The sequence below is a fragment of the Hesperophylax consimilis genome, chromosome 30 (assembly GCF_061612785.1).
Source record: "Hesperophylax consimilis isolate HC1 chromosome 30, BYU_Hcon_1.0, whole genome shotgun sequence".
Classification (NCBI taxonomy): Eukaryota; Metazoa; Arthropoda; class Insecta; order Trichoptera; family Limnephilidae; genus Hesperophylax; species Hesperophylax consimilis.
In genome coordinates, this window is record NC_142865.1 from 12,021,308 (window position 1) to 12,038,465 (window position 17,158).

Consider the following 17,158-nt stretch of genomic DNA (forward strand, 5'->3'; position numbering starts at 1 on the left):
TGTTGTATTTTACAGAAAAAAATGCCAGCGGCTCGAGGATTAAAGCGTACGGCTTCTAAAGCGGAAGTTAAACCCGTAGCAGGATCATCCAAAATTAAGAAGAAACCAGGTTTGCTATGCATAGTCATTATTATCCACTCTAGGGATAGTGTATTTACGAAAATATCCTTGATAGAGACTTAATGTTTCAGATACGACTGCACTCATTCTAAAATTATACTTCCGTATATTAATAAGGAAACACAATCTAAAATGCTTACTGTGGTTTTAAAGCCAATGAATCCACTTGTATTTTATCATTTATCACATAATTTTGTTTTATAAAAAAAATTATAAATCAGTCAAGACCATGAACGGGGCTACCTGAATTTACATAGCTATCGCCTAAGGGCTTGAGCAGTGCTACTCAAATCTGGGTAGCTGTCGGTCAAGAGCATGACCGGTGTTACCCAAATTTGGGTAGCTATCGCTAAAAAACACAAGCTGTGCTACCTATTTTTGGGTAGCTATCACTAAAAGACACAAGCGGTGCTACCTATATTTGCATAGCTACCACTCAAAGGCATGAACGGCGCTACCCAAATTTAAGTAACTATCGCTCAAGTGGTTACAAATGTGCGACTGAATCTATCGCTAAAAGACACAAGCTGTGCTACCTATTTTTGGGTAGCTATCGCTAAAAGACACAAGCGGTATTACCCAAATTTGGGTAGTTATTGCTAAAAAAACACAAGCTGTGCTACCTATATTTGGGTAGCTATCGCTAAAAGACACGAGCGGTATTACCCAAATTTGGGTAGCTATCGCTAAAAGACACGAGCGGTTCTACCTATATTCGGGTAGCCATCGCTCAAGGGCATGAGCGGTGCTACCCAAATTTACATAGCTATCGCTCAACGGCACTACCCAAATTGCGACTGAAGCCATGTATGAGAAAAACAGCATGAAAGCGAGACAATGGTAGGTATGTGAAGAGTATGCATGGTTGTCCGGTATCTCTTCCCATCACCTGTCATCTGATTTACAGTCCTTTTACTAACATTACAATATTTCAATATCACAGTGAAACCTTTATGTAAATGGCAAAAAGTTTACATAATTTCACCCGCCTTCAGCGAGGAAATCTCTCCTAGAGTTCACAAAAGTTTAGCAAAAGAAACATCTTAAGTTTCTCTTTTGGATGCCCGCTAAGTTAACTATATCAGTCTTTAACCTTGTAACCCATATTTCGCCACTATCAGTTCCCGTGGTCAGAATTTGATGAAAATCAGATATGCTATTCAAAATTACACCACAAAGAATGATCTTTTTGAGGTTAGGTTTAAAAAAATACTAATTTCAGTTGTCCGTGTAATTCTAATTCAATGAACTCAAATTTAGATGTTTGATTGATTGATTGTATGATTTTCAAAATTGCAACTGCTTGTATGAAGAATTCAGACAAGCAATCCACATAGTAACACAATATTTTAATAGAGAATTGTTTTAATTGTTTGTCATTTTGAAAATTGAAACTGATTTGTGAAGAATTTAGACTATCCCAAGATGCCAGTTTATACTCGAGTCATTTCTGTATCAGAAATTACTTACAAGTTATTATAATTTCTGTAACGATTTTTGTTAAGGCGATGCCATACGTAGTAATGCAAAATCATGTGTTTTTGGTTTGAAAATTTGGTCGCCTAGAAATGTTTCAGATGCTTTAATTATATACTGCGAGTAGAATACATCTTGGCCTTTGAAATAATCGAGTATTTTTTAGATAAGTCTTTTTATAAGCCCAGAAAAAAATAATGTATAAGGCCAATGAAAACTGCTTTAAAGTTCAAAATCTCCTACTTACGAACTCATTTTCGGTTATGATTTTATTGTATAATGTGGCAAATTAAGTTATTTATAAAATGATTGGAAAAAAATTAAATATTTATGCCTGAACATCCACAAAATAAAATAAAAGGCACTTTTTGGCCATGTTTTTTTCTTGCATAAATCATAACAGGCGGATGGTGTTAAGCGGGAATTTAAACCTTATCGCCATCTACGTAAGGGTTGTTATTGATAGCGGCTCAATTTAAAATATTACACGACGTAATGCATCGTCTTAACGATAATATTAATTATTCAAAATCAGCTTACCCGAGTTTTATTATTACGTATTTTATCCAATTTTGAAGGAGTCTTGTTTTGCTCTCTCTCTTCTAATGGTAAGTACGATCTTTTAAACGAGTTCTTGTAGAAATAACGAAGATTTCTTATCAAATTCTCGGAATATGACCCGGATAGGTGACCATTGCATTTTCGCAACGTCAGCTTAATATAGGTTAAATGGATTTGACTAAGTAAGGAGATAAGCTAACTGATTAAATATTCACTTATCAAATCAAATGATATAGGTCTATTAACATCCATTAAAGCAGTTACCTACTAATCTGTACGTGAATCATATTCTATATTTCTAGTTTCATAAATAACACATCTGCATATTAAATTTTATTGCTGGTGTTATAATTTTCTTTTATAAAATGGTCGTAAAATGTTAAAATTTGTGCGTTTCTAATTGGCTGAGTAATTAACAATGTACGAAATAATAATCAATGATGCCATCTGACGTCGGATCAATAGTTTGTAAGTTAATTAGAATGAACACCGTCTGTCAAACATTTTAACAAAAGAAATACACATTTCAAATATAGAATTTTAATTGATTAATAAAATAATTTCATGATTATAGGACAGGTTTATCGCGTGTTCGAATTCTTCAAACAATCTGTTCCAATTTTGTAAATGACAGTATTAAATGCAATTTTTTTTTACATAGAAATTAGTCTTTCTTGATTTCAGTCTTTTGTGATAAATTTTTTGTAATTTCGTCCTTTACATAATTTAGTCTTTCGTGATTCCAGTATTTCATGGTTCCAGTCTTTTGTGATTTACGCTTGGCGGATTTTAGTCTTTCGGGATATAGTCTTCCTCTTATGTCTCCTTAAATAAACTTTAATCTGTTAATCTTTCTCTGAGAGGTACTCCTATTCATGTATTTTTTTAAACCTATAACATTGTGTGTTTTCACATTTTAGAGGCAAAAGTGCCCCTGATCAATGGAGACCTTGTTGGCCCCACCAAGAAGGGGCAAGTCTTCACCACGGGGCAGGGGGATGTGGGGCAACTTGGACTGGGAGAGGATCACCTCGAACGCAGCAGGTATGAAGCACATTATCAATTAACGATATAATTAATATATTAACACTCTTATTTCTTGATTCATTTATATTTTGGTCTGGAGCCCCAAAAACCCTTGACCCCGTGCAGAAACGTGCGATCTGTTCGGTAGATTCCCCTATCTTAACAAACAGATTGCAATTTTTAAAGCACAGGCGTCAGGTGAGAATGCTGTCCTTGTTCTACCAGTATATCAATGAAAGTTGCTCTGAGGAACTATCATCATTGATCCATACAACACCCGTGCATAGTTGGAAACACGCAAATCACGCACCCAACATTTGCAAAGGGTCTCGATTCTCGGCAAATACATTACACTCGAACAACGAGTGGAATAACATTTGACATATGTACTTTTGACGAGACTCAAGAATAAGAATGTCAACCAATGCATGTACTTTCGACGGTGATTGTTAGCGGACTGGATTGGAGAATCGATACCCTGGGTTGATATTTTTCATGTGAGAACAAATCTTTTCTAAGATATGTTCTCGAGTTCAACACCTCAGCTGTGGAACCATTTGCCGAACTCTGTGTATCTTGTCTATCCTATGTATATCTTGTATCTTGTCTATCCTATGTATCCTTCCTTTTACAACGAGGGTCTCTTCAAAAGCCATGCTCATTCCTTCATCTCCATCCCCAAAGATGGAGATATTACTCTGATGTTACCATTCATTTTCTTCTTTCATTCCTTTCTCCGTTCACCAAACCATCTGGTTTGGACATACATATAGAGCGGGTTGGACTTAGATAAGCGTTCCTTTACTGCCGTAACAGAGTTTGTATCAACCCTCCATTGTGGACTGCTAGCTAGGACCACAAATGCATACTTCAGTTATTTCAGACCATCAGTCCTGCCGAGTTGTACAGTTCACACGGACTTTTATATTTGTTCACCGCCATTATAGTGTGGTTATCTTGGTGTACTAAAATAAAATATTCAGTTCAAGCGTTTATTTAAGAATGCACAAATAGCAATTACTACACACAACAACGCATTAATTTTACGGGATAAATACGAGGAGGCACTATAATATTTAGCGCGGAATGCGAGCGATTATCTGGGTCAAGGTTACGAGCGCACGAGTAAGTTGACTGACTACTGAATACTCGCTGCGTTGGGCCTATTTATGCAGCCCATCCGGTGGCGGTAGTAAGCAGGCGAGACAGCTGGTAAACTGCGGGTCACTCGCTTCAGCGAGATTCTTCTGGATAGTTCGATAGTGCTGGGAGTACGCCTATACAGTTGACTAGAACCTTCTAGTGAATGCGCGTAATGTGCTAGTCCAATTCGTAAAGGTAGCTCGTAGACAGGTAGTTTGTATTGTTTACCTTGCGCAGTTAATTGTGCCTATCAAAATGTCTCGAAATTTCGTAGCCCATGCATTCTAAACCGGTCGGCTTTCTGGAACACTCTAGCAGTATCGATCGCTACAATAGTAATTTGAAACTAACACCTCTGCCAGATATCCATTCAGATGTTCGGCTGACTTTGTAATAGCATATTAGAAAAACGTGATTATTTATTATGTTTGAATTGGTTGCAGGTTTACCCATGTGAAGGACCTGCCGAGTAACATAGTGGACATCTGCGCTGGAGGCATGCACACCGTCGCCATAGACAAGGATGGAAATGTAACTAAATCTCTAAATAGTATTAAACAAAGTCGCTATCCGCGTCTGTCTGTTTGTGTGCTTAGTTCTTATAAACTGTGCAACGGATTTTGATAGGATCTTCACGATCTTAGAGAAATTCTTCCGGAAGGTTTATACAGGGTTTTCCAATAAGAGGTGTTATTTTGATATTCCATCGTAAATGATCAATGGTTTCGTTGCTTGTGTAGCACGTAGCGCCGTCTTGTTGAAAGTAAACGTTGTCCAGATCAATACCAACCAATTCCGGCCATAAAATATCATTAATCATCTCTCGATAGCGCAATCCATTCACCGTAACTGTTGCTCCAGCCTCATTTTAGAAAAAGTAAGGTCCAATGACTCCGCCGGACCATAAACCGCACCAAACAGTTGAGGATAAAGAATTTTTTTTTAACAATAACTCTTGGGTTTTCCGAGCCCCAGATGCGACAATTTTGCTTGTTGACGAATCCACCGAGGTGGAAATTTATTTATTTATTTATTTATTATTTTATTTACGCCCTAATGGGCTTTTACATGAAAATATACATTTACATTGATTACAATAATTGAACATAAGAAGATAAATGGAGTTAATTGTAAGAAAGCAACACATATAATAAAATTTTGTGCAAATTAGCAAAACACTAATAAGATGGATTCAATATAAAATATACCCAAGCATGAAATAGTAAGTAAAAGAAAGTTCAACATAAAAAGTAAGTAAGTGGGTGTGTTTAAACCCAGTATTAATTGTGAGTTTAACAAATCGATAAACCAATATAAATTAGAGTGTAACTTACTCGTGAGGTAAAGAACATTATAACAGAGATTTAAAAAAAAAAAAAAAAAAAAAAAAAAAAAAAAAAAAAAAAATAACAAAATAAGAGTTGCACCTGTAAAAAGCAAAAACTAATAGAATTTAGCAATATCGACATGAATAAGAAATAATAAGATCTGAGATGGAACATAGTGTTATGTATAAAAAGTAGTTAGTAGGTATATGCATACAATTATAAGTGTATAGTAGAGCAAATAAAAAACAAACAAATATGGATATAATTTACTTGAAAGGTTTCGAATGGGAGAAGATGTAATAAAATTATTAAAGCTATAAAAGTTAATTATTAGCCGATAGAATCGAAATAAGTTGCCTTTTAAAGCTCACAAAATTGTCAAAACCAAACATATCTATAAGTTCACAGTATTTATTCGCAAGGTTGTGAATTCTAGGAATTGGTGAAAAAATAGAATAATTAGTGTTGAGGTTCTTGTTAAATTTAAAAGTATCTTTACTGCGAGTTTGCCTAGCAGGAACATTAATGCAAATAAGTTCCAACAAATTAGGGCTGTCAATTAAAGATTTAATAATTTTGAATAAAAATAGCAAATCAATTAACACTCTTCTATCAGATAATTTAAGAAGTTTAGTTTCAGCAAGCAAGTTATTGTAATTTATAAATTCGATTGGAATTTTCATTTTAAAATTAATGTACCGAAGGAATTTATTTTGTACCTTTTCTAATGATTGAGAATGGACCTTGTAGTACGGTGACCATACGGTGGAATTGTATTCTAATTTGCTTCGTACTAACGAGCAATACAGATGTTTTAATGTTGACATACTTTTAAAATTTGCTCCCATTCTCAAAATAAAACCTAGTATTCTCATCGCATCGCTTGTTATTTCATCGATGTGTTCGTTAAACTGTAGACTCTCGTGGAATATAACACCAAGATCACGAATCTGTGATACACGAAGAAGATTAGCACCATTCATAAAATAGGAAAAATTAAGTGGATTTTTGCCTTTGTAAAAACTGATAATCTGGCATTTACCTAAATTTAGTTGCAAATCATTGACAGAACACCACGCACATAGTTTATTAAGGTTCAACTGCAAAATTGCGCGATCGTCATCGTCTTTGATTATTCTGTATATCTTCAGATCGTCGGCAAATAACAGGACTTTAACATTAGTAAAAATATTAACAATATCATTGATAAACAAACAAAATAATATTGGGCCCAAGTGAGATCCCTGTGGTACTCCGCTCGAGGCAGCAAATGTATAAGAAGTAAACGAATCTATCTTGACTGCTAAGTACCTTCCTAATAGATAACTCTTAAACCATTCCAACATGCTCCCTCTTATTCCCAACAATTTTAGTTTACGTAATAATATTTTGTGGTTTACTTTATCAAATGCCTTACTGAAGTCAGTATATATGGAATCAGTTTGATGTGATGCATTAAGGGCATTAACAATATCATTCGTGTACAATATCAAATTGGTAAGAGTAGATCTACCTTTAATGAATCCATGTTGAAGGGGAGAGATGGTTCGATTGATTCGGGATATCAACTTATCTAGTACTAGGCTTTCAAAAAGTTTGGGTAAAGTAGACATTATACATATTGGCCTATAATTTGTTACTTCGCTCTTATTACCTTTTTTGAAAATGGGCGTTAAAAGACTAAACTTCCAAAGGTCCGGGAATACACCTGATGAGAGTGACTTTGTAAATAACTTATGAATAGGATATGACAATGTATGCATACAATTTACTAAAAACCTGGGCGGAACATTATCAGGTCCTGCGGATTTTCGGGAATCAAGACTCTTCAGCTTAGATATAATATCGTCTATGGTTACATTACAGTCAGATATATCAAGAGTTTCAACCAAATCAAAGCACGAAATATTGCTGTCTTCACTTGCATTAATGTAAACGCCGCTAAAAAAATCAGCAAAAAGATTAACAGTTTCCTGAAGATTTTGGGATAATTTAGAATCGAATGACACACTACTAGGTATGTAAGTACCATTTTCTTTTTGGGATTTAACATATTTCCAAAAGAAATTTGAGTCGTCCATGATAGAGCCTTCGACATCACTAATGTAATTTTTGTAACATTTTGCGGAGAGCTTATTGCACTCTGCCCTCAATTTTTGAAACGCAGTATAATCGATGGCCAGGCGACTTTGTTTGAATCTCTTATGAGATAATTTTTTGAGGTAAATTAAGTCTATCAGGTCTTTTGAGAACCATTTTGGGTATAGAGTTTCTCTGTAAGTCGTTAAAGGAACAAATTGTTCAATTGCAGAATTAACGATGAAGTAAAATTTTTTAAGGTGTACATTAATATCATCGTCGCTATCAAAGAATGACCAGTCAGTCTGTTTAAGGAAATTTGAAATTTTAACATAGTCAGCTTTTTTGAAATTTCGAGTTTCTACTACCTTTTTTACGATAGGAATTGGTTTAAGATTGGACATGCATATTTCTAGTGGTGGATGGTAAACATCGACAGGTAATAGAATTTCGGTACTTCTCACAACACAGATGTCAGACACATTTGACAGTGCCAAATCCAACGTACGACCTCCTATATTAAGAACATTATTACACTGTGTTAGACCTAAGAACAGTGCCATATCTCTAATAACACGAATATTAACATTAGAACAAGAATTGACAGAATTCATATTACACCAATCATAATGTGGCAGATTGTAATCACCAACTAGAAGTAGTTTAGTATTAGGATATTTAGCACAAATTGATTCAACCTCGTCGCAGTGATTGCTGTAGCTTTGGACATCAGAATTCGGAGGTAAGTATGCACATCCCACTATTATTTTACCTCTAGAAGTGTTCACATTGACAAATAGTTGCTCGATGGATGTGTTTTTTGTGGATATTTTTGAAGAACTGAGATTTTTTGAGATAGCAATGGCTACACCACCTCCTCTCGTTTTGGCACTTGTTTTAGAATTCCTATCCATACGGTAGATGTTGAAATTAGGGAAGCCTAATTCGGCGGAATTGATTCCTGAGTCGAGCCATGTTTCGGTTAAAATGAAGATATCACTGCTGATAGTTGCCGCCGAAGTCAGCAACATGGGAAGTTTAGTGCGGATCCCTCTCACATTTTGGTAGTAGCATTTTATTTTTTGTTGTTTCAGTTTTTTGGCGCACATTCAATAATTTTAGGTACAGAGTTCACATATTTGATAGTTATATTGGTTTCACCGTTGTTCTTCCTCGTCTCGAGTTGTTGGCGTAAATCTAGAAGTTGAGTCCTCTGCAATGGTGTTTGGTCGTTACTGGCCTTTATACCGTTTTTCAGTTTTGCGTTCCTGGTCAAAACCTCACGAGCCGAGACAGAGTCATTGAATTCGACCTTAATCGGTCTAATTTTGTTGGACTTTTTTACACCAAGTCTGTACGACTTAACCACACTCGGTAATAATTCATTATTTATATCACTAATCGCTGAAACTACTTTATCGCTGTCCATTTTAATAATTGTTGTTGTTGATTCTGAAATACTTTCGGGAACATTAAATAAAATAATGTTCTTTGACCGGGTTTTTCTTTCCTCGGCCTCTGCGAGCAAATCATTTATTGAAGATGAAGTATTTGTCGGGTTAGTAACAATAGACTGAGTATCCGTTACACTTTTTAATGTTGACAATTCTCCTTCCAACATTCCCATACGAACAGCCATCAATCCTGTGGTTCCTAACAGATCCGTTGTTATCGGGGTAATTTTACCCATTTGCTCCTTCGTAAATTTGTTGCCGGGGTCATTAATAATTTTTATCAGCGAACAGAGTAGATCCTTGGCCTTGGTCATATAGTTAAGAGAGTTCTCGTTTAAATCCATATTAAAATTTATTTAAAAAGAGTTAAAAATATGTTAACTTTATTCGTAATTAGTTTATACACAAACGCCTGTTTCCCGCAAACTGTTTAGCACTATTCAAAAGTGACGGGCCTCATCAAATGGGCCTCATCACTCAAGATGATTTGCATTTGATTCACTCAAGTGAATTTTAATAATTTCAATGCGTTGTTGAAACGTGTATCGTTCCATTTTTATTAATGGCGTAGTTTCTACTTGTCAAATGTCAAAAAATGACAGCTTCAAAAGTAACATTTACCGAAATAGCGGGCTATTCAAAATAACACCTCTTATTGGAAAACCCTGTATCAAATAATACATGCGCATTATATTTATAGAAAGTAGAGAAAAGTCGATGTTTTGTAATCAAGTCGTAAAAATAATATTTTCGGGTGCTTACATTGCTAACGCTGGCTAAACCTTATGAGATACATCAAAATAATGTACTACGGAATTGTACATCTTCAAAAGGCCAGTAGAAAAGTCCGCGATGGTATATATTGTCTTATCTCCTAAGGATAACCACCAGAAACGCCGGGTACACGTCAGCTAGTATTTTATAACGATAACAATCTCAGTCGGTATTCAAAATACACACCCGAAGTCTTTATTATTAATGAGAAGGAAGCTTTCTGCTGATGCACTCATGTCTATAAACTGATTTTACTATAAGTTTATTGGTAATTGAGTTGTTTAATTTAAACATCTCTGAACTATGCGTCCCGGAAAACACTGGTCTGAGTCAGTCAACTCTTAGATCAGCAACATCAGCAGCTGTAGGCAGACTGATGGAACCTAAGCGCAAGCCAAATACTAAGTTTGGTGATCGCGCTTTCGGAGCATCTGGGCCGAAGGCTTGGAATAAACTCCCTCCAGAACTGAGATCCATAACAAGTCCAACAGAATTCAGGTCTAAACTAAAAACTTACCTTTTTAAGTTGTCATACCCTTAAATTAAATATTAACAGATCATTGTCTTGCTTGCTAGAAGACTCCATTTTGTAAACTTATTTTAACATGAAACGTGGCAGAACTAAATGAACAGAAACGCATGTGACAGACTAACAGAAATGTCTTAAAACGACTGAAACTTAATTAACTTTATTTTTTAAAAAGAAAGCTAAACATTCCCGGGTTACAAATAACCTTACAATATTTGCAAATCTCCTACTACCACCACAGTAAGCGGAGAATGTTGCTTGTGTTGTGATGGAAGACTTAGCCAGCCGAGGAATTGAACACACTAAGCCTGGGTGGGACCCAAACACGATACAAAGCTTGGCTCTCAATCTAGACACTCAACGGAATTTGACGAGTTATTGAGCTTGATTTTGGTGCTTTCAATTAGTAAAATAACGTCTGATTTTAGTAGTTGTCGGTTAATCGAGTGGAGAGATTAATTTGCTTCGAGGAGTGAATAAATTATTCTACTTGGTTGAGACAATAGATTTTTTTAATAATAATCTCTTTTCCCCGTTCCAGGTGTGGACATTCGGTTGCAATGACGAGGGAGCACTAGGACGCGACACGGAGGAGCCTGGGAGCGAGTTCACGCCGCGCAAGGTGGTACTGCCGGGCCGCGCAGTGGCCGTCAGCGCAGGGGACAGCCATAGTGCCGCTCTCCTGCACACTTTCCAGGTGTTCGCCTGGGGTTCCTTCAGGGTGAGTTAGCCATTGATCATCGTTGGGATTTGGCCTCTACCACAATTGGCCGAGTTCCCTCGCAATTCGCTTCTAGTCCTCTGTCCGTTCCGTCCTCTTTTACCCAGCCTATCCACCCTTTCCTCGGTGTGCCTTTGGGTTATTTCAACTTTACACCCACTTGGTCATGATTATTAGTGTCCTGCATTGTGTGTCAAAAAGTCAATGATCCGTTAAATATATAAGACAAAAAAATAGCATAATATGATATATAATACAAATTAAAACAACCGGTCTTATTTCTTTACTTGAAAACTAGCTAAAGTCCCGGCATTGCCCGAGCTTTATAGAGCTGTTTGCGGGTATTTTGCAATAAATTGAAATAATCTAAATTTGGGGGACCATCGCTGTAGGTCTAGAGCGATGAGACCTAAATATGGGTAGCCATCATTCGACTGGTTATTTTGTACATCAAGTCGAGATTTCGAAAAACCACATCCCCTCTTCTCACCCCTTGAAACAATTTGGATACTTGATGAAATTTTGCACACTTGATGTTCAAAATAAAAGGAAAATTACATTCGAAAAACTCTGAGTAAATCCCGGACAACGACTAGTATCGAAAAAAGATTAATCGTACATAATGTTTTTTTTCACCTCTGTCGCTTTCAATTCTAATACTGATTCAACATCTTTGTCCAGGATTCTCACGGGAACATGGGACTGACCTTGAAGGGTAACGAGCGCACCCCAATCGAGATGTTGCCGGGACAACGCGTCGTCCAGATCGCATCGGGGGGCGACCATCTGGTGATGCTCACAGACCAGGGACAGGTAAGACAACCCATCTTAAAACATTTCCTCATTGCTGAAGATCATGACCTTACTCCAATAGTCCTGATGAAACAGGATCCTCCACTCCTTGCTGTCCTGCGGTGCAAGGAGAGCCAAGGACATCGACTTTCCGGATAAATGTGATACTTGATCACTCCAACGCATCAGTAATCATCCTCTTGCTTCTGTTTTGTTCTTGTATCGGGATTACATTAACTAAATACAGGAGAATAAAATTATTTTCCACAAAGCCTATGTCGTCTTTCGGTATGGTTTGAAGCTTCTTTTTGAGGAGTGCAAGAAGTGAGCATGGATCCCATATTGTAGAGAGAAGGAAACATGGAGGCCACATTCTGCAGCCAAGCTATTGAACTTAAACAAAGCTAATGAATCATAAAAATGACCCATTCTCATGTGACAAATTTCGACCGTATCCAAATGTTTGGCATGTGTTCTGACTATGCACCGATGAAGAAAATATGAATAAAGCTGGGTCCACTGAGCATCTTCCATTAAGTACCGGTAGAACGAGGACAACATTCCCGCCTGACACTTGCGCTCTAAAAATTCGTATCCGTTTGTTGAGATAAGAGAATCTATCTCCCGCCTGAGAACATCCATGTTTAACTATTTTTATTTATTTTATTTTTTGCAATAACTTAGTGAGCAAAACCTCGTTAAGTTATTCCAAAAAATTAAATATTCATCCTGGACTTGCATAAAAAGTCAATAGATGTCGCACATTAAAATTAAAATTTGATTTATTTATCTAAGACACTGTCTAGAATGCATTTAGTTCGGGTTGAATCTTGCGAGCATACATAAAGATAGCTGCCCATAAAAATGTGCAGTGAGAAAATGAAGACAATGTTGGTAGTTCTTATTCGAAGTATGATACAGTTAAATATGACCGAAGGAGATAGGGTCCCATTAGCTCAGTTGGTAGAGCGGTGCACTGGCAAGACAACAGTCCTGGGTTCAAGTCCTAGATGTGACCATATCTTTTTCTGTTTCAAATTTTCGTTTAGGAATCGCTATGTTGTCTTCAATAATTTAAAATTTACTCTTTTATTTAACTCATGGCTATTTTCTGTTGATTTTAATTTTAAATATGTACAAAAAGAAAGAAAGATTGCCTCCATGGTCGAGGGATAAGGCTTTGGACTATGAATCTGGACTTGCGAGTTCAAATCCCTTGTTCTGAGAAGGGAGTTAGTCAGTACCTGCTGTGTTCACAGAACTCTTGCCAGCCAGAGTATTGACTGTCTTCTTGACCATTTTATATCGTATCAAACATTGATAGTTTAAAATAAAAAAAGCTTTGAATTAAAAATAGTTTGTCTGTGTTGTAGGTATTCACTTGCGGATGTGGCGAGCAGGGTCAACTCGGGAGGGTGACGGCCCGCTCGTGCGACCGACACAGTCGTCTAGGGCTCAGTAAGTACTTATTATATTATTATCTGTGGAATTGTGAATTCTATGAAATGCATGTAATCACTCTGGCATATTCTGTTAGAAGTTCAGAGTATTTCCGCTTTGGGGCCGTTCAAGTATTATGTAAGCACTATAGGGGGGCAGGGGGGTCTTTGCTTTGCTTATTTTTGATGACATGGGGGGGTCGAGATGGTGATTACTTCAGCACTGCTCAGCAGTAATTTTTTTTTTTACACATTGGTATCCCACACCTTGTCTATGTTTGAAAACCGAATACATATTCGGGGATTCCCACAAATAATTAATACGTTTAGGTACTCGCTTAGAAGCGAATGGGGGAATTACTTGTCAAAATTTCTTCCATCAATCTATTGTTTCGTTTCAGTACGATTGACGATTTGACGTGTTGTAAGCAAATCAAAGCAAGTTAATATTTGTGTTACCGTTGATCCTCTTTCGCCAAAGTTGAATTGTTTATAAAACAAAATACATTAACAGAAAAATGCATATAGGTACCAATTTTTACGTAAGCATGGGAGGGGGGGGGGGGGGGTAAGAGCTTTGCTTACTTTTGGTGACAAGGGGGAAGAGGGGGTAAATAATTGTAATAAATCTGCTTACGTAATACTTGAACGGCCCCTTTGCAATAAAATCCAAATAAATGGAATATTCATGAACATATCCGAAAACTGTTTTTGAATGATGATAAAATTCGCTGTCTAATTTTATTATTACAAACTAGCTGTACTCTGCCACGTGTTGCTGTGGCTTTTACATCCAACAGATGGCGCTGTTTTTTAAAAAGGCATGTTTTTACCTGTCGCAGATATTATCTATATAATATGGGTACATAAAAACACACGCGTATTCGACTGCAACGTTGTGTCAAAATTACAAAGCAATCGGTGAAGAATTTTCAGAGATTTAAGATTTTGAACAAACGAACATTTACATTTTTATTTATATAGATAGATAAATGAAGATATAATTTTTGAAATATCAAATTTTTTAATGCAAACATAAAAAGTTTTGAAAATGGCTCATCTTGCATTATTTTTGTTCAAACAATTAACTAAATTTACCGATAATGAAAAAAAAAACATTGTGAACATTACTGCCACCTCACTTTTTAGTCGTTTCATATAAAAATAATTAATAAACAAGTCACGAAATTTCATAAAATTTTCTCAAATCGCGGTAGGATCCTTTGGTTTCGTAGAGGTGTACATTTGAATTGTTCTGCGGTTAACTTCTAGATTTGAATATAAAGCTTGGTATTTTTTCTTTCTAAAACTGTTTAGTTCATATTTATAACTATGACGGTAAGGGAGATAATATAACGATTTCTATGAGACCATATAGGGTGTTCCAAAAAGCAAACATAAAAGGTGTTTGTTCAATAAACCGAATAAATTAGCCAGAGATGTTAAATCATTTTCCTAACTACCCGTCTCGAATTTACAGATAAATCGTTTGGACTATTTCTTGTATTACGTTTATAGGGCCTCACAAATAAAATAAATTTAAACAGCTGATAAACAACCATCAATTGCATATCAGTTGTGTAAAATTTAAAACACGTTTATTTGTGAGGAGGTTAGTATGTGGCATTTAGTGACAATTTGACTCTTTACCTTGCAATGTATTATTGTTTATTTCTGTCTTTAATAATTCCAGATGGTCTGCTGGTCCCCGCGCCGCTCGTCTTCTGCCGCGACAAGGCCGACTTTGACCACATCTGGGCCGGCACGCACTGCACGTTCGCCCGCAAGGCGCTGCGCCACGACGTTTACGTGTGGGGCCTGAACAACTACCAGCAGATTGGCGTGCGCAAGGGCAACCCGCAGACCGTGTTTGCGCCCGTGGTGGCGGAGGCGTTCAAGGGGGCGGCTTGGGGTAAAATAGCCGGGGGACCGCATCACTCTCTAGCGCTGGACGAGGAGGGGGTTTGCCACGCTCTGGGGAGGCGGGAGTATGGAAGGTAAGATAAGATTCACGTGTAGACAGTTAATCATCCTGCCACCAATACATGTACATTACAAAAATGGCTTGATGAAGCATTAGTCAAATGTATTTAAAACAAACTTTTTAAATGTGTGCCTCAACACAGGCTAGTGAGGCAGGTTTTGAGAAACCTCAACTTTATCTATTTTTTTTAACATATGAGTCGTGTAATTTCTATACCCGCTATATCAACTTTCATTGATTTGGAGAAAACCGCAAAAAACTGTCACATCTCTAGCGTACATAAGTAATTGCATTGCAATTTTTTATATAATGAATTGGAGTAATAACATTTCGAAAAGCATTTATTTTTCTATATATGTCTAGCAATAATTAAGTAATTTCGATAAATAAAATGGATAAAGCGGATTTTGATACTCACTTCGTGATATAGAGGCTTTTGAAAGTCAACTGAGCCGACATGGCGGGTTTAGAAACACACGCGTAGATCATTTTGACACACGAGCGTGGCGTCAGAGCGGCGGCTATATTGTATTTTGGCAAAATAACTGGTTGTGATTGGTTGAATCTGATATAGCGCGTTTTGATAGTAACTTTCTGTATGATATAGCGGATTTGGTTTCTCACTCGCAGTTTTAACATGGTTTTTGGTCGTGATAAGGAGGGTTTTGAAACTCAATTTTAGGCTCCTCTTGTTGCTCGCTAAAATGTGAACAAGATGTCATACTCAGATCATTTTGTCAAAAAATTGGATAAAGCGGGTATAGAAATTATAGGATTCAAATATTCTTAGTTATAGTTGCAAATTTCTTAAATAAAGATATTTATTTATTTTACGCCTATTAAGGCTTTTACATACATATATAACAATATTTAAGAAATTATACTCGTAAATAATAGTGCAGGAAATGGCTGTTTAAAACACATATACACGGTGTCCGGAAACTTGTAGTACAAGCGGGAAACTGGTGAATCTACATCACATTTAGAGTCGATTTTGTAGTATAATTTTTTTTGATTTGAGCTTTCGTTTTCGAGTAAATCGAGTCAGAAGTTGATTTTTTCTTTTATCAAATTCTTATGAATTATTACTGTAGATCAAAATACCCAACTAATTAAAACTATTTAAAAGTAAAACAAATAAAGAAACCCTGATTTAAAGCATTATTTTGAAATCACCCTTCATTTAATCCAGTGTAATCATAAAATATTTCTGCTCTGCAGGGTTAAAACATCTGTTCTTCTAATATTCATACCTATCTCTGACATATTCGCAAAATATAGCTTTCTCTAGTATGTTGGGTTCTACTAACATATGAAGGAATATGGTACGTGTATGTAATTGTAACAGTGCCAATTACTTCCATTCCAGACTGGGGCTGGGAGAGTCCTGTGAAGACGCAAAGGAGCTGACTCCAGTTCCAGCTTTGAAAGAGAAGAAGTGCATATCCATATCTTGCGGGTCTGCAGCATCCTTCGCAGTCACAGATTCAGGTAATCATTATGTATCCTGAGATGCTTATGACACGTTGCTCGACACACTTCAACTTGGAGAACCCCATTGTTACTATTGGCAAACAGTCTTACCGATAAACGTGTTTTAAATTTTACACAACTGTTTATTTAAAAAACTTATCGAATGAACATTTTAAATTTTTAAATACAGCCCAAGAGTCCCAATGCCAGTGAGACGGGGTATGTTCTGAGGCCAAAAATACTGAAGAGAGAGGAAGGT

The 17,158-nt window shown here is 36.5% G+C and overlaps 1 protein-coding gene across 1 annotated transcript in view; it reads left to right on the forward strand.

Annotated features, from left to right (window-relative positions):
• Rcc1 (Regulator of chromosome condensation 1) overlaps positions 1 to 17,158 on the forward strand; it is a 39,141-nt gene that overhangs the window by 1,365 nt on the left and 20,618 nt on the right. Inside the window, exons 2-9 of the mRNA XM_089649686.1 lie at positions 16 to 109; positions 3,078 to 3,201; positions 4,770 to 4,857; positions 11,032 to 11,211; positions 11,893 to 12,024; positions 13,377 to 13,461; positions 15,136 to 15,439; positions 16,796 to 16,917. Coding sequence (XP_089505812.1) covers positions 22 to 109; positions 3,078 to 3,201; positions 4,770 to 4,857; positions 11,032 to 11,211; positions 11,893 to 12,024; positions 13,377 to 13,461; positions 15,136 to 15,439; positions 16,796 to 16,917 — 1,123 coding nt within the window. The 5' untranslated portion in view covers positions 16 to 21. The remainder of the gene's footprint in view (positions 1 to 15; positions 110 to 3,077; positions 3,202 to 4,769; positions 4,858 to 11,031; positions 11,212 to 11,892; positions 12,025 to 13,376; positions 13,462 to 15,135; positions 15,440 to 16,795; positions 16,918 to 17,158) is intronic.